Genomic DNA, 24,855 nt, shown 5'->3' with positions numbered 1-24,855 from the left:
TGCCTTTCCCATCTATTTTTCACCACTCCCCTCTCTTACATACAATGCACTTAGCTTTTCACTCTTATTAACTCATGCATGATGTTTTAGCAGTAATCTCTGTCTTGCATGTTACCCTGTCTTCCACCTTTAATCTCTCAGTTTTTCAAATCTCGTCTGATGCAGTCCCCAACAATCAGTCTTTCCTTCTCATCCTGTACAGAGAGTTTCTCCTGATCTGGGTGACTTCCCTGAAATCTACCCCTTTTCCTAGACCTCTCCAGTCCTTTGCCTTCACCCTTCGTCCTTCCCCTTCAATCCTTCTACCTGAAGAAGGAGCCACTGGCTCCGAAAGCTTGCCAATCACAACAGTCTTTTATGTGTGTGTTCTGCCACCACTTGGTGAATAGTTTTTTTATCTAGACATGTACAAAGATTACTAAATACTACATATCAATATTTCAACACAGCAATCCGGTATAATATAACATAAATGACAATAGCTACAGGTGAATATTGAAGTCTTCTATACAGTTTATCTCATCACTCGTCACTATCAGGAAATATTTGAAAGAGGCCTTGAATGCACATGTGGGACATGTAGATACAACATGAGCAACTGTCTGTCATTCCACACCACAGTCACATGATGATGATGACAATTTGCCCCACTTGTGGAGGTTGTCTGCACATTTTCGAAGGCTTGTTCAGATGTGATTCAGTGTAGTCCAAATTGTCTGAAGCTAGTCAAACCAAGAGGGTTACTTCTTGATGCAGAGCAACTTCAGGCATTGTAGAGGACAGTTTAGTTGCCAACAGCATTTCCATTCATCGATGGAACTGAATTTATTTTCAGTAAGAATTGCGACTGTGATAAGAATGGGATGTCTTGATCTTAATCTTTTTCACTCTACAGGGAATACATTGTTCAATATTGGAAGCTCAGGGTTATACTCCGGGGGCCTTGTTTCGACTCAGGTCTTTCTGTGCTCTGTCAAACTCTTCACGCAGTATCATATCTCCCATTTCATCTTCATCTACATCCTCTTCCATTTCCATAATATTGTCCTCAAGTAGACTGCCCTTGTATAGACCCTCTATATACTCCTTCCACCTTTCTCCTTTCCCTCCTTTGCTTAGAACTGGGTTTCCATCAAAGCTCTTGATATTCATGCAAGTGGTTCTCCTTTCTCCAAAGGTCTCTTTAATTTTCCTGTAGGCAGTATCTATCTTACCCCTAGTGAGATAAGCCTCTACATCCTTACATTTATCCTCTAGCCATCCCTGCTTAGCCATTTTGCACTTTCTGTCGATCTCATTTTTGAGATGTTTGTATTCCTTTTTGCCTGCTTCATTTACTGCATTTTTGTATTTTCTCCTTTCATCAATTAAATTCAATATTTCTTCTGTCACCCAAGGATTTCTACTAGCCCTCGTCTTTTTACCTACATGATCCTCTGCTGTCTTCACTACTTCATCTCTCAAATCTACCCATTCTTCTTCTACTGTAATTCTTTACCCCATTCTTGTCAATTGTTCCCTTATGCTCTCCCTGAAACTCTGTACAACCTCTGGTTTATTCAGTTTATCCAGGTCCCATCTCCTTAAATTGCCACAGTCTTTTTGCAGTTTCTTCAGTTTTAATCTACAGGTAATAACCAATAGATTGTGGTCAGAGTCCACATCTGCCCCTGGAAATGTATTGCAATTTAAAACCTGGTTCCTAAATCTCTGTCTTACCATTATATAATCTATGTGATACCTTCTAGTATCTCCAGGGTTCTTCCATGTATACAACCTTCTTTCATGATTCTTGAACCAAGTGTTATCTATGATTAAGTTATGCTCTGCGCAAAATTCTACCAGGTGGCTTCCTCTTTCATTTCTTAGCCTCAATCCATATTCACCTACTATGTTTCCTTCTCTCCCTTTTCCTACTCTCACTTTTTTTATTCATTATTAAACCTACTTCTGCATTACCCCTATTTGATTTTGTATTTAAAACCCTGTATTCACCTGACAAAAAGTCTTGTTCCTCCTGCCACCGAACTTCACTAATTCCTCCTATATCTAACTTAAAACCTATCCATTTCCCTTTTTAAATGTTCTAACCTACCTGCCCAATTAAGGGATCTGACATTCCAGGCTCCGATCCGTAGAACGCCAGTTTTCTTTCTCCTGATAACGACGTCCTCTTGAGTTGTCCCTGCCCGGAGATCCGAATGGGGGACTATTTTACCTCCGGAATATTTTACCCAAGAGGACGCCATCATCATTTAATCATACAGTAAAGCTGCATGCCCTTGGGAAAAATTACGGCTGTAGTTTCCCCTTGCTTTCAGCCATTCGCAGTACCAGAACAGCAAGGCCATTTTGGTTAGTGTTACAAGGCCAGATCAGTCAATCATCCAGACTGTTGCCCCTGCAACTACTGAAAAGGCTGCTGCCCCTCTTCAGGAGCCACACGTTTGTCTGGCCTCTCAACAGATACCTCTCCGTTGTGGTTGCATCTACAGTACGGTTGTCTGTATCATTGAGGCACGCAAGCCTCCCCACCAACGGCGAGGTCCATGGTTCATGGGGGGGGGGGGGGGGAGGGGGGGGGGGAGCTGAAAGCCATATTACTTGTTAAAAGACTGCAACCCAACATTTGTTCTAATTTGTATCAGTCCAATACCAGAAATAAAAAAAAAATTTACATCAACAGCCACAGAACAGCACTCTATGAAAAGGGTCCACAATATGCAAGTTAAAAGTTAGCCAATGCACCGCCCCTACCCACAATAAGGCATAAATTTCAGCTAAAGAAATTCCTATTACAAAATCCATTTTACACATCAGAAGAATAGCATACTTACATCCAGAATAAGAAGTGCTTCAAAAGATATGTAAATAGTGTTAAGCACCATTTTATTTGTCATTTAATCATTTTGTTAATCAATGAATTTTTAATCATTTTGTTAATCAATGATATTTTCAGCAGTTGAATGGAATGGACAGTGTCTTGAAAGGAGGATATAAGATGAACATCAACAAAAGCTAAACGAGGTTACTGGAATGTAGTCGAATTAAGTCGGGTGATGCTGAGGGAATTAGATTAGGAAATGAGACACTTAAAGTAGTAAAGGAGTTTTGCTATTTGGGGAGCAAAATAACTGATGATGGTCGAAGTACAGAGGATATAAAATGTAGACTGGCAATGGCAAGGAAAGCGTTTCTGAAGAAGAGAAATTTGTTAACATCAAGTATAGATTGAAGTGTCAGGAGGTCGTTTCTGAAAGTATTTGTATGGAGTGTAGCCATGTATGGAAGTGAAACATGGCCAATAAATAGTTTGGACAAAAAGAGAATAGAAGCTTTCGAAATGTGGTGCTACAGAAGAATGTTGAAGATTAGGTGGGTAGATCATGTAAGTAATGATGAGGTATTTAATAGGATTATTATTATTATTATTATCATCATCGTTATTTTAGATGTGACAACACATAAGCTGTAAGCTCCACCTGTCTAGCGAACACTAGCAGAACATGTGTTAGGCTGCTTGAGAAGAGTAATAACTTGATGTTGTATAAATAACCAGAGAATCATTGTAAGTGGCAATTTTTATGTTGCCTGCTTTAGAATTTTTAATTCCCAACATTAGATAATTATTTACAGTAATATTCCCAACAAGATAACCACAAAAATACAAACAGAATCATCCAGGTCCCGGTTATCTGGTACCCAGATGTGTTCACCAAAAGGATACTGTCTGTTACCGGCATAGACAATTTGTCTGTGGCCAGTTTTTTGCTCATATCTACGTTGTGATCAGTACCAACATAAAAAGGAGGACAAAACTTGCAGGTCAGTTGAAAGAACAGTTCAAACTCTCCTTGATTATGTATGATTTGTAAGATTTTGGTCTGTTACTGGTGCCAAATGGGTACAAAACATAGAATATCTCAACAATTCAGTAATGTGAGTAGAGGCTATATAGTAAGGAAGAATAGTTGTGGGGTAATGTGGCCTAGCAAGTTATTCAGAATGCTGGGTGCATGATAGGAATCTGTTATTCGGGAAAGGACTTCTGGTGTAGTTTCAACATCATTTCATAACAGGAAGTCATGGCCCAAGAGAGAAACTAGTTCACAGTGAAACACCATAATGAAGAACACCTTAGTCTTATTTTTGAAGGACATCATTTGATCTGAATCAAACAATGACAGTTCAAGATATCTGATTTCACATGAACTCAGCTGGATAGTTTAGGGACACAAAAGTACTATTCTAAATGTTTCTCTCTCAGTGGCCCCTCAAATGATATTACATTATGAAGAAATGCTAGATGAAATTATTTTACAAACATACTGAGATTCTGTGTGTAGTTCACTTTTGAAGATGTGAACCACCACAATGTAAATACTTCTTTTGAATTTATGATTCCAAAAATAGCAATGCAACTATTAAATATTCTTACTTCTGTAGAAATTGTGTAGTTGATTCATCATCATACGGCTCCAACTGCAAGCCAAGCTGCTCCATCGGTTTACCCAGGTCAGGATGCATTCCAAGAAGAATGAATGCAGTGCTGTTGGCAGGTTTGTCAGGCTCTTCCAGTCCAGTGGCAAATGATGGGGCCTTTTTATTTTTCCTGAAATAAACAAAAGTTTGAAAATAATATTCTGATATGCCTTTCAATAGTTAGTAGGTTTGTTTCTCAAATGAGAGCTTGAGAAGGGTTCGTAAGCTGTTTATTTGTAACACACGACATGGTTCACTGTCATTTATTGATCTATGTCCATTATCATACCATTTACAACAGGTTAAATTTATAAAATAGACAGGAGAGGTGTTTAAAAATTTCATGAGGGCACACTTTGATACTTTCCATGCAAGAATACTGTTCACTGTGGATAGTTATTTTTGTTCCTAGAATTATAATTATGACTGCTGTCATTGTTTTCAAATTTTTGATCTGTTCTCCACAACATACTTTATATGAGAGTAAATAAAATGAGAGACTTTTCTTAATTTACCTAGCTTTTAATAGTTGTCTATATGAAGTTTGAGGCTGGGCCCCAGAATATAAAAATGATACATGTGTTACCAGCAAATTACTCATCTATTTGAATGCTGTTGTTTGCCAAAAGCTCTGTATTGGACACTAGAACCATTTATGAAGTATCTGGTGGCGAATCTATCAGCTTTAAGAAACCAATATGGAAACACAAATGCAGTTGTTAAACATTAATATGCCTGTAAGATGTGGTAACACTCCCAGAACAGGTAGAGAACTCTGTGTTGCTTACAATTTTCCAAAAAGTAAGGTCAGCAGTTAATTTCTTGTTGACATTGTAAACACAAAGCAAGATCAGAGCTCAACGTTATGTTCCTCCACACAGTTTTGTATAAGAAACCATAAGGCACTGACAGCAAATGTTGGATGAGCACAGAAAACTAGCTGGAGGCCAATAATTGCACAGACAAGTATAGGTGGTAATGAATTGGTTCTTAGAGACATGGAGATTCTGCACCATTTTGATCAGTCTCCATGTCCTCCAGATGAATAGAGAGCGAGGGAACTTCAGAAAGACAGCCTCTGGGGTTTCAGACAGCACTGTTTCTTCAAACAGTATATACAGACTGTGTTACCTCTTCCACTTTAGATCCATTTCCTTTTCATACTAAAGATATTCATAATTCATTTTCACTTGACAGATAGTCTCAATGAATTCATGAAATAATGATTAGCATATTTTTGTGACTTTATTTAACTGTGCAGTATTTTGATTCCTGAATGGTACTCTCAGTGAGTTCTACCACCTTATAGGTGGTGCTGGTTGTCAGTGTAGGGCCTGGGAGACCATGTATGCAGTGCCATCTGCTTCCTGTAGTGGTTGATGACAAATGTCAACACACAGTAACCCAAGTTCCATACATCGGTATCTAACATGTCAAGTTTTGTGTCTACAAACTATGATTTCCAGACAGCATTGGTTGTCTGTTACCATTTGAAGAAAACTGATGTAGAATTGCATTGAATGCTTGTTGAAGATTTCAGTGAACATGCTCTTTGGAAAACATAGTGTTTCAAGTTGTTCAGAAAATTAAAAAGTGGTAATTTTGATGAGAGAAACGACGAGTGCGAGAAACCACTGAAAAAAGTTTGAAGACAATGAATTCCAATCCTTATTGGATGAAGACTATACTCAAACTCAACAGGAACTCGTAAAACAATTGAGTGTGATGCAAAAAGCCGTTTGTCTTTGGTTGAAAGCTATGGAAAAGATGCAAAAAGTGGGAAAATGGGTTCTGCATGAACTGAATGAAAGACATCAAGCAACACAAAAGACCATTTGTGAAATGCTGCACGCCAGATACAAAAGAAAGTTGTTTCTCCATCAAATAGTGACAGGTCATGAAAAGTGGATATATTTTGAGAATCTTAAGAATTGTAGATCATGGCCGAATCCAGGCATACCATTAACATCCACTGCAAGACCAAATCGCTTTGGAAAGAAGACAATGCTCTGTGTTTGGTGGGATCAGAAGGGTGTCATCTATTATGAGTTGCTAAAACATGGTGAAACGACTAATAATGATCACTACCAACAGCAAATGATCGATTTAAATCGAGCATTACGTGAAAAATGACTGGAATCTGGAAAAAGCAACACAAAGTCATATTGCTCCATGATAATGCCCCATCACAGCAGCACAATCGGTCAAGGAAATTATCAAGGCATTCAGTTGGGAAATGCTACAGCATGTGGCTTAGTCTCTGGTCTTGGCTCTGTCCAGTCATCATCTATTTGCATCACTAGGTCACACTCTCACTGAACAACGCTTCAATTAGTATGAAAATGTACGAAAATGGATCACTGACTGGTTCGCTTCAAAAGAAGAACTGTTTTTTTTTGGCATGGCATTCATAGCCCGCCAGAGAGGTGGGAGAAATGTATAAATAGCAATGGAGATTATTTTGAATAAAATACTGTTTATCAGTTTCAAACAACAGATGTGTAACTACTGCAACCAAATTCCAGTTTCATACTTCTATACCTGGTTTGCATTAGGTGACATTCGCTATATGTAGGTGTAATGTCAGCTAATTAATTTCAAATTAAAACTATTTGACCCTGTATATTTTACCAGTAGCATATATTAAATCCACTTCAGAAGGTTATATCTTCCAATATAACTGACTACAAAGACTGAGATGACGCACTAATTGATTCAAATCTTCAGAGTAAAAACATGCCGTTTAATCAAGTATCTTTTAAATCAGTGAAACATTCTGTTGTTCAGAGAAGTATGAAGTTTTAGGTGATTTCTTTCATTCATTCCTTCATTCATTCATTCCGTTTGTTTAATAAATCCATTGGCAGCTCTAGCATGTGTCACTTATGGGTGGGCCAGATTATAAAGTGGGTGGGCCTAAACTCGAGTTTGCATGGATAAATATGAAGGAGAAAATACTAATTTATTGGCCTTACACAACTATGGCAATAAATTCATCATAAAGCTCCAAATTTGGTTTGTAATGTTGACTAAATTTATGTCAGTGTACTTATTGTATGCATTTATGAATCTGCATCAACGAGGTAAAATTTCGTAGAGTGGCTATAAACCCACAATACTTGCAGTAAATTGAATAACTGTCACCCCCCCCCCCCCCCTCCCCCAATCTTTTCTTTTTTTAGTCTAGGACATCATGTGGTTTGTCATGCCCACTGGCATTTTTCTCAAGAAAAGGTGAACAGTGTTGATTTATACATACAGTAGCAGCAGTAGGTGAAGTTTTAGTAAAAATATGTATAACCTTTTCAGTGCTGACAAATTTGGAAAAGATTCAAAACATCATGATGGTTTCTCATGTTGCTAGCAAACAGAATGTAAATCAATGTAATTTGAGCACATATCACCTCAAGATTATGGAGTAACCATCGAAATGCATTGTAGTTATATAAAGATAATTTATTGGTATTTTAAGTATACAGTAACAGACTCAAAAACCATTACACCTTGGAGGAGAATATCTTTAAAACATTATGTGTGACAATTAAATCACGTAAGTAACTTAATAATAATAATAATAAAATAATTGATTTCATAATAATAATTGTGATTCAAGAGACAATAAAATAATTGATTAATGTATCATTTCTACAGCATTTCCAATTTCCATTTATTGCTGTGGTCATAAATACAAGGGACTCTTTTGCTATCTCATTAGCATAGTTACTATGCCACCCTCCCTTAAATCTACATAGTCTCATTTTTCTTTCCATTCCAAATAAACCATCAGGAGAGCAGTACTTATGGGGACTTTTGAAGAGGACAACATAAACAATAAAATATAATGAACAATAAACAAACTCTGTATCTGAATCCACAACACACCTGCACACACATCTATATTTTTGATACATGCATTCCCTACTGATAGTGAAATACTGAAAAACATTTTCATTCCTGTATCGGAAACTCCAGTATATCTATATACATAAACTTTAAACCAATCAATTTTTGACAACATAAAGTAATGGGATTGACAACAATTTACTAACCAAGTGGTGGCAGAACATACACTTAAAAGAAGGTAACAATTAGCCAAACTTTTGGAGCCAGTGGTTCCTCCTACATGACGAAGGATTGAGGGGGAAGGAAGAAGGGTGAAGGAAAAGGACTGGAGAGACCTAGGAAAAGTCTCCCAGAACCATGGGTCAGGGGAGACTTAATGGACGGGATGAGAAGCCCATCCTGTCTGATAAGTCTCCCCTGGCCCACGGTTCTGGGGGACTTTTCCAAAATCAATCGCTTTCCCCAGACCTCTCCAGTCCTTTTCCTTTGCTCCTCTTCCTTCCCATTCAATCCTGTTGCCAGAAGAAGGAGCCACTGGCTTCGAAAGCATGCCTAATTGTAACCTTCTTTTATGTGTGTGTTCTGCTGCCATGAGTAGGTTTTTATCTATCCCATATACCCATAAACTATATTTTCCATTATATGCACTCCCTAGTAACTGCAAAAAAATTGAAAAAAATGTCCAATTTGTATTGGAAACTAAATTACACCTACATACATAAGCTATCTTTTTTGGTCCACGTGTACACTATTAAGAACAAAATCTTGAAAGATAACATACCAACATGAATAGCATGCAACAAAAACAAATTATGCTGCAAAACAGGCATTTTTAAGAGTACACTTATTTTAGGTTACCTGGAAAAAAGTAAAATTGATACCACTGAGTAGAAAGCGAAAAACTGTGAAATGCAAACTAACAAACAGGCATTTACTTACTTTTAAAATAGATTACATCTTTTGTTGTAGTGACTGATGGCAAAATCATCAAGTACTCTTTTCAAGTCAGTGGTTTTGTCACAGTCTTTTCTCTTGTAAGAACAGACAAATACTTATAACATAAACGTTCATCAGACATTGAATCCCTCAAATAACTTTTTACAAGTTGCATAAATGCAAATGTTCTTTCATTTATTGCAGGAAGCTGGATTAGACACTGCTGCTTGACTTAATTTGTACAAGTCATGTAACAGAAGCTTATATTGTTCTAACAACTTGAGCAATGCAAGTAAACTGTCAGTACTCTTCTTGTTCATGTTATGTGATAAATTGTTTTATTACCTTAATTTCTGTCTCCAATGATTCAGTATGCCTATTGTGTGAACAATTTTGTGCCAGTGATAGTAACATTTGTTTATTCTTAAAAGTTTCACTTTTTGGGTTTAGTCGTGTAACTCCTTGAATTATTCCAGGGTTTGAAATAAAATGTGACTCAAGTTCACTGCCAAAAATAAATAAATAAAGACAAATAAAAAAAGTAGTGCACCCTTTTAAAGGTTTCAAATCCACTCAAGATTTATTGTTGTAACAGTGTATATGGCACACATGAAATGATTACATTTATGAATCATTAGCACAAGCAGTACTGGGGTACTTGGTAACGACCCATGCCGAGTCTCTCTTATTAGTACATGGTGTAGCCTCCATGGGCAGCAGATGCTGACTCTGGGATCCAGTCAATCATACAGATGGCAAACACTGTCCTGGGATACGTTATTCCACACCTGCTTGACCTTCCCATGCAGTTATGCAAGAGTTGTTGGTTGATGTGTCACACAAGTCACTTCTCGTTCCATCATATTTCACAACTGGAGACAAGTCCAGAGATTTTGCTGGGCAGGGAAGTTGCTGCATGTCTTGCAGAGCACATTGAGTTTCACAGGCAGTTTGCATGGGGAGCATTATCCTGTTGGAACAAATCACCCCCTTGATGCAAGAACGGTAAAAGAATGCTAACAACATACTGCACATACCGAGCACTGGTTAGCATCTCCTTCAGAAATACCAAAGTTGAACGAGAGTTGTAGCTTATTGCACCCCAGACCATAAGGACTGAGGTGGGATCAGTGTGTCTTGGTGAATTCACTCTGTGTGACAGCACTCACCAGGTCTGTGGCATATGGGCAAATAACTATCACTTCTGTGCAGTCAGAATCTGCTTTCATTGCTGAAGACCACGGTGCGCCATTCCATTTATCAAGTGATCCTCTGACAACACCAGTTGAGCCTCGCACATCAGTGTTGGGCATGAGTGGAAGATGGGATAGAGGAGTGCATGCCCATGTCCCATTGCTAATAACCAGCTTGCAGCAATTCATGTTGACATGTCTCGACTCACAAGCCCTCTTATCTGTGTTCTGCCAATGCTGCCCTTACAACATGACAATCCTGGTATGTGCTGTGTGGATGTCCAGAACCTTGTCTATGGGTGTGAGAATGTTAATGTGATCACTGATACCAGCATCGTTGCACAACTGATGCGGCATGTCAAACATGTGGCAATTCTATGAAAGGACCATTGACCCCTTCCAAACTTGCTCAGCTGGCTATAGGAAGCATGAGTGTGTCTCTGTGGTATGGTTAATTGCTTGCTTCACATGTTTACATCACACTGAGCCTTCTGGCTGTGAGCATTCCCTGTTAAAGGGTAGAAGCATATGGTGCTCTAGTAGCTATGCCACTAAGCTCTCTGTTGACAGATGATAAGGAGAGCATTTTCAGTATATCATCTATCCCTACATCTACATCTATATCCATACTCCGCAAGCCACCTGATGGTGTGTGGCAGATGGTACCCTGTGTACCTCTATTGGTTCTCCCTTCTGTTCCAGTCTCGTATTGTCCGTGGAAAGAAGGATTGTCGGTATGCTTCTGTGTGGGCTCTAATCTCTCTGATTTTATCCTCATGGTCTCTTCGCAAGATATACGTAGGAGGGAGCAATATACTGCTTGACTCTTCGGTGAAGGTATGTTCTCGAAACTTTAACAAATGCCCGTACCGAGCTACTGAGCGTCTCTCCTGCAGAGTCTTCCACTGGAGTTTATCTATCATCTCCGTAATGCTTTCGTGATTACTAAATGATCCTGTAACAAAGCGCGCTGCTCTCCGTTGGATCTTCTCTATCTCTTCTATCAACCCTATCTGGTATGGATCCCACACTGCTGAGCAGTATTCAAGCAGTGGGCGAACAAGCATACTGTAACCTACTTCCTTTGTTTTCGGATTGCATTTCCTTAGGATTCTTCCAATGAATCTCAGTCTGGCATCTGCTTTACCGACGATCAACTTTATATGATCATTCCATTTTAAATCACTCCTAATGCGTACTCCCAGATAATTTATGGAATTAACTGCTTCCAGTTGCTGACCTGCTATTTTGTAGCTAAATGATAAGGGATCTATCTTTCTATGTATTCGCAGCACATTACACTTGTCTACATTAAGATTCAATTGTCATTCCCTGCACCATGCGAATATTTTTGCTGCAGATCCTCCTGCATTTCAGTACAATTTTCCATTGTTACAACCTCTCGATACACCACAGCATCATCTGCAAAAAGCCTCAGTGAACTTTCGATGTCATCCACAAGGTCATTTATATATATTGTGAATAGCAATGGTCCTATGGCACTCCCCTGCAGTACACCTGAAATCACTCTTACTTCAGAAGACTTCTCTCCATTGAGAATGACATGCTGTGTTCTGTTATCTACGAACTCTTCACGCCAATCACACAATTGGTGTGATAGTCCATATGCTCTTACTTTGTTCATTAAACGACTGTGGGGAACTGTATCGAATGCCTCAGGTGGCATATGCTCTCATCGGATCAAAATTGGTGTCATCTTCCCAGGTGTACTAATTTTTTCTTCCAGCAGTGTATTTAAAACAATAACACATACTAAACATTTGAAAACAATTTGCTGTGCAGCTTCCATACTGTCTTTCTTTGGCAAATTGCAAACACATTCCCCAAGATGTTTTAGCAACCTTTGAATTCTACTGAAATAAGAGGAATCTGCGGGAATATCAGCACCTTATTTCTGTTGCCAGATCTACACTTCCTTTCCATATATAGGTGAAACCTGAATTTGATCCATACATCTGACTGAAATGATTCCTTGTACCTTCAACTAAGTTGATTGCAGTAACGAAATCAAAATGTTTGCCTTGAAGGACATTAGATACCAACTTGCACTTTTCTAGCAAACATGTGAACAGGCATTAACAAAAAATAAAAGGAAAGTTTAACTTTGAACTAAATCCTGATGCTTCTGCAGCTTGTTCTAAATTTTCTGCATCAATGTTTGTAATAACTGCAATTATCCTCTTCACACCCAAAATGAAGCGTATTAACAGGCTCAACTGGTGTCACTTAAATTTTTAAATTCCACTTCGCCAATCTTTATTTTTACACATATATCAATAAATCATGGACCTTGCCGTTGATGGGGAGGCTTGCGTGCCTCAGCGATACAGATAGCCGTACCGTAGGTGCAACCATGATGGGGGGGAATCTGTTGAGAGGCCAGAAAAATGTGTGGGTCCTGAAGAGGGGCAGCACCCTTTTCAGTAGTTTCAGGGGCAACAGTCTGGACGATTGACTGATCTGGCATTGTAACACTAACCAAAACGGTCTTGCTGTTCTGGTACTGCGAACGGCTGAAAGCAAGGGGAAACTACAGCCGTAATTTTTCCCGAGGACATGCAAGTTTACTGTATGGTTAAATGATGATGGCGTCTTCTTGGGTAAAATATTCTGCAGGCGAAATAGTCCCTCATTCGGATCTCTGGGCGGTGACTACTCAGGAGGACGTTGTTATCAGGAGAAACAAAACTGGTGTTCTACAGATCGGAGCGTGGAATGTCAGATCCCTTAATCAGGCAGGTAGGTTAGAAAATTTAAAAGGGAAATGGACAGGTTAAAGTTAGATATACCAGTAGTGGAAATTAGTGAAGTTCGGTGGCAGGAGGAACAAGACTTCTGGTCAGGTGAATACAGGGTTATAAATACAAAATCAAATAGGGGTAATGCAGAAGTAGGTTTAATAATGAATAAAAAAATAGGAGTGTGGGTAAGCTATTAGAAACAGTATAGTGAACGCATTATTGTGGTCAAGATAGATATGAAGCCCATGCCTATCACAGTAGTACAAGTTCATATCCCAACTAACTCTGCAGATGACTAAGAGATTGATGAAATGTATGCTGAGATAAAAGAAATTATTCAGATAGTGAAGGGAGATGAAAATTAAATAGTTACGGGTGACTGGAATTTGATAGTAGGAAAAGGAAGAGACAGAAACATACTAGGTGAATATGGAATGGGGTTAAGGAACGAAAGAGGAAGCCGCATGGTAGAATTTTGCACAGAGCACAACTTAATCATAATTAACACTTGATTCAAGAATCATAAATAAAGGTTGTATACATGGAAGAAGCCTGGAGATACTGGAAGGTGTCAGATGGGAGTATGGGTAAGCTACTACAAACAGCATAGTGAACGCATTATTGTGTCCAAGGTAGACACGAAGCCCACGCCTACTACAGTAGTAAAAGTGTATATGCCAACTAGCTCTGCAGATGATGAAGAAGTTGATGAAATGTGTGATGAGATAAAAGAAATTATTCAGGTAGTGAAGGGAGATGAAAATTTAATAGTCATGGGTGACTGAAATTCGAGAGTAGGAAAAGGGAGAGAAGGAAACATAGTAGGTGAATATGGATTGAGGCTAAGAAATGAAAGAGGAAGCCACCTGGTAGAATTTTGCGCAGAGCATAACTTAATCATAGATAACACTTGGTTCAAGAATCATGAAAGAAGGTTGTATACATGGAAGAACCCTGGAGATACTAGAAGGTATCACATAGATTATATAATGGTAAGACAGAGATTTAGGAACTAGGTTTTAAATTGTAAGACATTTCTAGGGGCAGATGTGGACTCTGACCACAATCTATTGGTTATGAACTGTAGATTAAAACTGAAGAAACTGCAAAAAGACTGTGGCAATTTAAGGAGATGGGACCTGGATAAACTGAATAAACCAGAGGTTGTACAGAGTTTCAGGGAGAGCATAAGGGAACAATTGACAAGAATGGGGGAAAGAAATACAGTAGAAGAAGAATGGGTAGATTTGAGAGATAAAGTAGTGAAGACAGCAGAGGATCATGTAGGTAAAAAGACGAGGACTAGTAGAAATCCTTGGGTGACAGAAGAAATATTGAATTTAATTGATGAAAGGAGAAAATATAAAAATGCAGTAAATGAAGCAGGCAAAAAGGAATACAAACATCTCAAAAATGAGATCGACAGAAAGTGCAAACTGGCTAAGCAGGGATGGCTAGAGGACAAATGTAAGGATGTATAGGCTTATCTCACTAGGGGTAAGATAGATACTGCCTACAGGAAAATTAAAGAGACCTTTGGAGAAAGGAGAACCGCTTGCATGAATATCAAGAGTTTTGATGGAAACCCAGTTCTAAGCAAAGGAGGGAAAGGAGAAAGGTGGAAGGAGTATATAGAGGGTCTATACAAGGGCAGTCTACTTGAGGACAATATTATGGAAATGGAAGAGGATGTAGATGAAGATGAAATGGGAGATATGATACTGCGTGAAGAGTTTAACAGAGCACTGAAAGATGTAAGTCGAAACCAGGTCCCGGGAGTAGACAACATTCCATTAGAACTACTGATAGCCTTGAGAGAGCCAGTCCTAACAACCATCTGGTGAGCAAGATGTATAAGACAGGCGAAATACCCTCAGACTTCAAGAAGAATATAATAATTCCAGTCCCAAAGAAAGCAGGTGTTGACAGATGTGAAAATTACCGAACTATCAATTTAATAAGCCAAGGCTGCAAAATACTAACACGAATTCTTTACAGACGAATGGAAAAACTGGTAGAAGCCGACCTCAGGGAAGATCAGTTTGGATTCTGTAGAAATGTTGGAACACGTGAGGCAATACCGGCCCTACGACTTATCTTAGACAGTAGATTAAGGAAAGGCAAGCATACGTTTCTAGCACTGTAGACTTAGAGAAAGCTTTTGACAATGTTGTTTGGAATATTCTCTTTCAAATTGTGAAGGTGGGAGGGGTAAAACAGGGAGCGAAAGGCTATTTACAATTTGTACAGAAACCAGATGGCAGTTATAAGAGTTGAGAGGCATAAACGGGAAGCGGTGGTTGGGAAGGGAGTGAGACAGGGGTTGTAGCCTATTCCCGGTGTTATTCAATCTGTATATTGACTAAGCAGTAAAGGAAACAAAAGCAAAATTTGGAGTAGGAATTAAAATCCATGGAGAAGAAATAAAAACTTTGCAGTTCACCGATGACATTGTAATTCTGTCAGAGACAGCAAAGGACCTGGAAGAGCAGCTGAATGGAATGGACAGTTTCTTGAAAGGAGGATGTAAGATGAACATCAACAAAAGCAAAATGAGGATAATGGAATGTAGTCGAATTAAATTGGGTGGTGCTGCGGGAATTAGGTTAGGAAATGAGATGCTTAAAGTAGTAAATGAGTTTTGCTATTTGGGGAGCAAAATAACTCATGATGGTCGAAGTACATAGGATATAAAACGTAGACTGGCAATGGCAAGGAAAGTGTTTCTGAAGAAGAGAAATTTGTTAACATCGAGTATAGATGTAAGTGTCAGAAAGTCATTTCTGAAAGTATTTGTATGGAGTGTAGCCATGTATGGAAGTGAAACGTGGACGATAAATAGTTTGGACAAGAAGAAAATAGAAGCTTTTGAAATGTGGTGCTACAGAAGAGTGCTGAAGATTAGATGGGTAGAGCACATAACTAATGAGGAGGTACTGAATAGAATTGGGGAGAAGAGAAATTTGTGGCACAACTTGACTAGAAGGAGTGATTGTTTGGTAGGACATGTCCTGAGGCATCAACAGATCACCAATTTAGTATTGCAGGGCAACGTGGAGGGTAAAAATCATAGAGGGAGACCATGAGATGAAAACACTAAACAGATTCAGAAGGATGCAGGTTGCAGTAGGTACTGGGAGATGAAGAAGCTTGCACAGGATAGAGTAGTATGGAGAGCTGCATCAAACCAGTCTCTGGACTGAAGGCTACAACAACAACAACATCATTAAACTTTTGATGTGCTGCCAACTCACTCACAAAAAAAGAGTCCCTGCAGTGTCATAAAAAAAATCTTTAGCAAACGCAAGTCCTCTACATGTTGCTTCTGTAACGAGATCCAACTTATGGTTGATACAGAGTGTAGATGGCTTGTGGTACAGCCCTGCTTAAAAGAGCTTGAATAACTTCACAAAAACAACTTATAACCTCAGTTCCATCATACATATGTCCAACATAGTAAATTAAACTCTAGTTTGCTACAATTTTTAAGGCAGACTAACAAAGAATAAGCATAAGTTTTTTTGCAGGTTCATCTAAGTGGTATCAACTAACAACTGGTAGCTGCTCTGTTTTTGAACAAACTTTTGACTTGTCAACCAGTAGTGCAAAATCCTGGGCTTCTTTCACCTCATCTGAGATATATTCCAGCACGATATTGCTCATGGTGCTTAGCATTTAATTTCCCAGCAATGCACTGTAGTGGCCCAGTTTGTTTGAATGGAAAAGTAAAAAAGAGAGAAATCACCCATTTCTAATATGAGTGGGAATTGGATCTACATCCTAATCTCCTTCTTCTCCCTCTCCCTGCCCATTTCCTTCTTCCCCTCTCTTTGTCTACCTCCCCCTCCTTCCCCTTATCTCTTCCATCTTCTCCTCCCCACTCTCTCTGCATCTCCTTCTGTTCCTTTTCTCTCTGCCCATCACCTCCTCCCCCTTCCTCTGTCCATCATCTCGTCCCCCTCTCACCCTATCTCCTCCTACCCCCTCTCTCTGTCCATCTCATCTTTCCACTTTTGATCTCAAATTCCTCTCGCTCCTCTACCCATCTCCTCTCCCACCCCTCTCTCTAATATTGAGTCCCCGTGCGACATCTTTTGTGTAACTTTCACTATGATTTATGGAATTTTTAATGATTACAAGTAATTTATTAGTAAACTGTGTTTCATAAATTTTACTCCAAATGTAAAGATGGCATGCAGCAGTACATTTTTTCTAAGAAATATGTACTGTTGCACTGAATTTAACTGTTGATGCCCTCTACTGAAATTATATCAAATCAGATCATGTGGTTCTATATTATGTTGTAAACGGAATGTCTTGTGCTGTTATACTGTATTTTACAACTGAACTTCGTACACATTCGTGCTGATTGAACATTTATTATTTTATATTAATATTTCTATTTTACACGTTCAAAAGTGCTGCCCTCTAGCAATATTTACGATATGGCTCTAACTGTAATCAGCTACTGCCTAGGTCTACTCTTTCTACATGATAACACGTCTTGCTTGACCTGTGTACTGACATTATTTAACGTCCTTGTCAATGCTTGAAATGATCTGAAAAAGTATGTATTTATGCTATTCAAAATATATACAATTGATTTCATCTCAGTTTTCTTTGATTACTCTGTATTGTATGACACCATCACTTGCACTTGTCTTTATTATTTGTCACCAAATCAACTGATGGTGGCCTACGCCCAAACTGCGTCACGAGCACAATAAAGGATTCAATAGTATCTGGATCTGTGATATTTATGCAGCATTTTTAAAGTGACTTTCATAGATACTTTTATTATGGTCGCACACCTCTACCAGAATTCAGGTCAGATCTACAACATTTAAAATTTTTTTAACAGAGTGTTTTTAGAAGAAGACATGGGTACAGAGGAATGTCCAATATGAGTTGTCAGCTTTGACCAGAGACATAGCAAACATGCAACAAATATTGTAAATAATATGGCGATTATCATGTGTATAATAATAAGTAATGATAGTTGACCGGGGTGGCCGAGCGGTTCTAGGCGCTACAGTGGGGAGCCGCGCGACCGCTACGGTCGCAGGTTCGAATCCTGCCTTGGGCATGGATGTGTATGATGTCTTTAGATTAGTTAGGCTTAAGTAGTTCTAAGTTCTAGGGGACTGATGACGTCAGAAGTTAAGTCCCATAATGCTCAGAGCCATTTTTTGAAGTAATGATAAAAAATCACTATCCACTACAACTGACATACTCCTGAAATATATACAACAGTGGTTTAATGCCAATGAGTTAACACTTAACTCTTTCAGGGTAGATGGTATAATGTGTGTACCAGTATTCATCCTTGCTTCAATGCATGGTGGTACAAAAAATGTGCTACTTAATTGTGAAGTCCTGATTCGTCCAGTATGATGGCATGTTTTCAGAATCACACACCATACGTAATTTGGTAGATCTCACTATGACAGAGAGAGGTCAGAAGTAGTGTTGCTACATACAGCCCGTCTGTGGCGATTGTTGTTTCCTGCGGTGTGCGCAGTGTTGCTGGTTTTTGCCCAGTGCGATTGGGGGAGCAGTTGCTTCCGCCTTTACGTGATACACTGTTGATTCAGCTGTTTATTACAGGTAAGATAATTGTAATACATGCAGAATCACTCAAGAATTCATGGTTCTTAGATATATTCTACAGAAGATGAGTATTTCATGAATAATTCAGAATCCAAAATATATGCCACCATGCATCAACGTTCATACACAGTGAGATACTGCTTTGCATACGAAGAAGTGTTGCACATTTTGTGCATTGTTTGTGCAATAAAGTTGCATGGGAGTGTAAATGAAGTTCATATATGTAATTTGAGGCATTATCTTCCATTTCAGTTTACAATGAATCGCTCTAGGGAAGTACTGAAAGATGATGAGATAATGGCTATACTCCATGTTGAAATACCTTCAGGTCAGTGTCTGTCAGCTGAAGATGCAGATTTTAGTGGTGATGACCCAGATTACTGTTCACCACATTCAGGAATTGTTATTTCTGAAACAGGCTCTTCAGTCGAAAGTGATTCATGTGAGAAAATACACACAAACAATGGACTTGTCATGTTACTGTTATGGTGTAGCTGTATCGAGTTCAATTGCTGATACAGAGCAAGTACCAGTACATAATGCAGGTGACGAAAATGCAACTCCCAACAGATGTAACATCACGCAAACAGCCTCCCCAGTGGGAGAAAACAGAAAAACACCAACAACCTCCACCATTTTCGTCAGTAACTGGTCCTGCTGAGCATGTGAGAGACTTAGAGGATTCCACTCCTTATAATTTGGTCAAATTGTTCATATCTGATGATGTAATTCAGTACATTGTTATGCAGACTGATCTTTATGCTGAACAGGAGTACCAGTAAAATGGAAAACCTTGTAAACACACAACATGTAGGGAAATGCCCTCTACTGGTAGTTTATTACAATGAAAATATGAACTGTGTGAATAAATTTGACCAAAGGAAATCAACATTTGAAACTGACAGGAAGAGTATGAAATGGTGGCCTCGTATCTTCTGGAGATTTATTGATGCAAGTACCATGAATGCCTTTGTGCTTCACAAGGAACTGAAGCTTGAAATAATGATGATGAAGAACTTTCAGAGGAAAATGCCCAGAAGCCTTGTGAGCAACGCCCTGGTTGCTTCAAGGAAGGGAGGCAGGTGCCTGAGCAATCCAGCAGAGAATAGCAAAAAGAAACCTGATTTGCTCAAAAGAGTGAGAACAGAAAGTTCAGCTCACCAGCCACAAATAACTACACAATAAAGATGTGCAAATTGCAGCACCGAGGGAAAGCAGATAAGAACCGAATGGATGTGTTGCATGTGCCAGGTACCTCTCTGCTTAGGAAAAAATAAGTCTTGCTTCCAAGACTACCATGCCGCTTGAAGTGTTATGAGTGGCAGGTTCCTCTATTCCTGCAAGAACAGAACCTACATCCAATACTGCGATGTAACTTGAAGAGCGGTGGTACACACAATGTACCACCATTGTTTTCGAAAGACTCTTTTGAAATACCTCATAATGTCTATTAATGTTTTTATTCCAATGTAATTATATAACTTTTAACCAAATTTTTATAAATTTGTTCAACAAATAACAGTCTTGTGCAATAAGGGTCGAAATTTGTTTCATACCCCTGTGTATGAAAGAGTTAACTCAAGTAAAACAAACTATATACAGCACGGCAAAGCACCCAAGGAAATGACCTCCAGTTAAAACCGAGTGACAGAGAGACAGAGAATGCGCAATCTACAAAGTTTCTGGGCATGCACATCAATCAAAACTTAAGCTGGAAAGCCCATATCAAGTATTTAACCCACAGGCTCAATTTGGCATGTTTCGCATTGAGGATAATATCTAGAGTATGCAGCGTAGAGTGTCCTAGATTAGTGTATTTTGCTTACTTTCAGAGTATTGTGTCTTATGGTAGAGTACTCTTGGATAAAACTAAATCACACTTAATAAATACCTTCAAACTACAGAAAAGAACTATTCGAATTACAGCATACAGTTCTCCAAGAACTCACAGTAGACCCCTCTCCAAACAATTACAAATACTCACAATACCATCACTGTATATATTTAAAAGCATTCTATATACAAGAGCACACCTGAAGCATTTATGTACCAAGAAGACTGCCACAATTATAACGCTTGCAACTGTAAAAATTGACATGTAGAAAGAGTAAGGATAACACAAACCCAAAAGAATGTAAGCTATTTCAGAATAAAACTTAACAACGATCTGCCAGTATACATGAGGGAAATAACAGATGAAGTAAAATTTAAGATTTCCTTTTAAGCAAAAGTTTTAGATGAGTACTTTGAATCTGTGTAAAATTATTGTCTTAACTTTTATGTACATGTTCATGGCAAATGCTGTACTCTCAAAAATGCATTGAAAATAGCTATTTAAGTTATATTCTGTTATTATGTGTGTATTACATGTCGTTATGGTTGCAGGTTCGAATCCTGCCTCGGGCAAGGATGTGTGTGATGTCCTTAGGTTAGTTAGGTTTAAGTAGTCCTAAGTTCTAGGGGACTGATGACCTCAGAAGTTAAGTCCCATAGTGCTCAGAGCCATTTGAACCATTTTTGTATTACATGTACTTTGCATGTTAATTACACTTGTAACAATTCCTACGTCACATAAATCACTTACAGGAAGATGATAAAAGAAATGAAAATACTGGAGATTTTGTCAAATGGTCTAAAATACAGATCAGTCTGTCACTACAAACAGGTTTTCCACTATCACATTTGTTAGCTTCACCAAATTACAACAAAACTGTGAACATATCCACAAAAAGGTGATTTGACAGCAGTCATTAACATTACATCACTGACTAATGCTGAAGACTTGTGTCGAGTATTCATCTTGACCTAAGAGCATACTGCTCCACACAAGAGTATGGAGAATCAGTCTTAAGTGACATAAAGTTCTGACTTATTACTGTCATACAAATTTTAATAAATCACTGGTTAAAAGGTTCCTGCATACATAACTTTCACATTATATGTAACAATGTGTCACTGATGTAAGTATCATGAAATTTTATGTACCTCATGTGTAAATTTTACACCAATAACACGTAAAATGTTCGAAGGTCGATAAACTCCATGAAATTACAATGAAATGAACACCCTTAGCTGCTTACATGCGTTGACATATGTCAACGGGGACAGATGAAATGTGTGCCCCGACCGGGACTCGAACGAGCTGCTTGGTCAACGATGGTATCTGTTCTTTTGGACATGTCCGAATAGATACCATCTTAGTAAATATAACAATAAACTCCATTCCTTCTCCTCAGAACACTCCATCGCTTATGTAACCCAAATTTTTATTTCTACATCTACATCTACATCTACATTTATACTCCGTAAGCCACCCAACGGTGTGTGGCAGAGGGCACTTTACGTGCCACTGTCATTACCTCCCTTTTCTGTTCCAGTCGCGTATGGTTCGCGGGAAGTACGACTGTCTGAAAGCCTCCGTGCATGCTCGAATCTCTTTAATTTTACATTCGTGATCTCCTCGGGAGGTATAAGTAGGGGGAAGCAATGTATTCGATACCTCATCCAGAAACGCACCCTCTCGAAACCTGGCGAGCAAGCTACACCGCGATGCAGAGCACCTCTCTTGCAGAGTCTGCCACTTCAGTTTGCTAAACATCTCCATAACGCTATCACGGTTACCAAATAATCCTGTGATGAAACACGCCGCTCTTCTTTGGATCTTCTCTATCTCCTCCGTCGTCAACCCGATCTGGTATGAATCCCACACTGATGAGCAATACTCAAGTATAGGTCGAACGAGTGTTTTGTAAGCCACCTCCTTTCTTGATGGACTACATTTTCTAAGGACTCTCCCAATGAATCTCAACCTGGTACCCACCTTACCAACAATTAATTTTATATGCTCATTCCACTTCAAATTGTTCCGCACGCATACTCCCAGATATTTTACAGAAGTAACTGCTACCAGTGTTTGTTCCGCTACCATATAATCATACAATAAAGGATCCTTCTTTCTATGTATTCACAATACATTACATTTGTCTATGTTAAGAGTCAGTTGCCACTCCCTGCACCAAGTGCCTATCCGCTGCAGATCTTCCTGCATTTTGCTACAATTTTCTAATGCTGCAACTTCTCTGTATACTACAGCATCATCCGTGAAAAGCCACATGGAACTTCCGACACTATCTACTAGGTCATTTATATACATTGTGAAAAGGAATGGTCCCATAACACTCCCCTGTGGCACCCCAGATGTTACTTTAACGTCTGTAGACGTCTCTCCATTGATAACAACATGCTGTGTTCTGTTTGCTAAAAACTCTTCAATCCAGCCACACAGCAGGTCTTCCGTAGGCTCTTACTTTGTTTATCAGGCGACAGTGCGGAACTGTATCGAAGTCCTTCCGGAAGTCAAGGAAAATAGCATCTACCTGGGACCCTCTATCTAATATTTTCTGGGTCTCATGAACAAATAAAGCGAGTTGGGTCTCACACGATCACTGTTTCCAGAATCCATGTTGATTCCTACAGAGTAGATTCTGGGTTTCCAAAAACGACATGATACGTGTGCAAAAAACATGTTCTAAAATTCTACAACAAATCAACATCAGAGATATAGGTCTATAGTTTTGCGCATTTGCTCGATGACCCTTCTTGAAGACTGGGACTAACTGTGCTCTTTTTCAAACATTTGGAACCTTCCATTCCTCTAGAGACTTGCGGTACACGGCTGTTAGAAGGGGGGCAAGTTCGTTCGCGTACTCTGTGTAGAATCGAATTGGTATCCCGTCAGGTCCAGTGGACTTTCCTCTGTTGAGTGATTCCAGTTGCTTTTCTATTCCTTGGACACGTATTTTGATGTCAGCCATTTTTTCATTTGTGCGAGGATTTAGAGAAGGAACTGCAGTGCGGTCTTCCTCTGTGAAACAGCTTTGGAAAAAGGTGTTTAGTATTTCATCTTTACGCGTGTCATCCTCTGTTTCAATGCCATCGTCATCCCGGAGTGTCTGGATATGCTGTTTCGAGCCACTTACTGATTTAACGTAAGAACAGAACTTCCTAGGATTTTCTGTCAAGTCGGTACATAGAATTTTACTTTTGAATTCACTGAATGCTTCACGCATAGCCCTCCTTACGCTAACTTTGACATCGTTTAGCTTCTGTTTGTCTCAGAGGTTTTGGCTGCATTTAAACTTGGAGGTAAGCTCTCTTTGCTTTCGCAGTAGTTTCCTAACTTTGTTGTTGAACCACGGTGGGTTTTTCCAGTCCCTCACAGTTTTACTCGGCACGTACCAGTCTAAAACGCATTTTACAATTGCCTTAAACTTTTTCCATAAACACTCAACATTGTCAGTGTCGGAACAGAAATTTTCATTTTGATCTCTTAGGTAGTCTGAAATCTATTACTCTTGCTAAACAGATAAACCTTCCTCCCTTTTTTTATATTCCTATTAACTTCCATATTCAGGGATGCTGCAATGGCCTTATGATCAGTGATTCCCTGTTCTGCACTTACAGAGTCGAAAATTTCGGGTCTGTTTGTTATCAGTAGGTCCAAGATGTTATCTCCACGAGTCGGTTCTCTGTTTAATTGCTCAAGGTAATTTTCGGATAGTGCACTCAGTATAATGTCACTCGATGCTCTGTCCCTACCACCCATCCCAAACATCTGAGTGTCCCAGTCTATATCTGGTAAATTGAAATCTCCACCTAAGACTAAATATGCTGAGAAAATTTATGTGAAATGTATTCCAAATTTTCTCTCAGTTGTTCTGCCACTAATGCTGCTGAGTTGGGAGGTCGGTAAAAGGAACCAATTATTAACCTAGCTCGGTTGTTGAGTGTAACATCCACCCATAATATTTCACAGGAACTATCCACTTCTACTTCACTACAGGATAAACTACTACTAACAGCGACAAACACGCCACCACTGGTTGCATGCAACCTATCCTTTCTAAACACCGTCTGTGCCTTTGTAAAAATTTCAGCTGAATTTATCTCTGGCTTCAGCCAGCTTTCTGTACCTATAACGATTTCAGCTTCGGTGCTTTCTATCAGTGCTTGAATTTCCGGTACTTTAC

General features: G+C 39.0%; 1 protein-coding gene across 1 annotated transcript in view; it reads right to left on the bottom strand.

Annotated features, from left to right (window-relative positions):
• LOC126456171 (uncharacterized) overlaps window positions 1-24,855 on the bottom strand; it is a 126,789-nt gene that overhangs the window by 64,154 nt on the left and 37,780 nt on the right. Inside the window, exon 6 of the mRNA XM_050091928.1 lies at window positions 4,439-4,612. Coding sequence (XP_049947885.1) covers window positions 4,439-4,612 — 174 coding nt within the window. The remainder of the gene's footprint in view (window positions 1-4,438; window positions 4,613-24,855) is intronic.

Source organism: Schistocerca serialis, chromosome 1, assembly GCF_023864345.2.
Source record: "Schistocerca serialis cubense isolate TAMUIC-IGC-003099 chromosome 1, iqSchSeri2.2, whole genome shotgun sequence".
NCBI classification, from domain to species: Eukaryota; Metazoa; Arthropoda; class Insecta; order Orthoptera; family Acrididae; genus Schistocerca; species Schistocerca serialis.
This window is presented reverse-complemented; position numbering and strand designations above follow the sequence as displayed.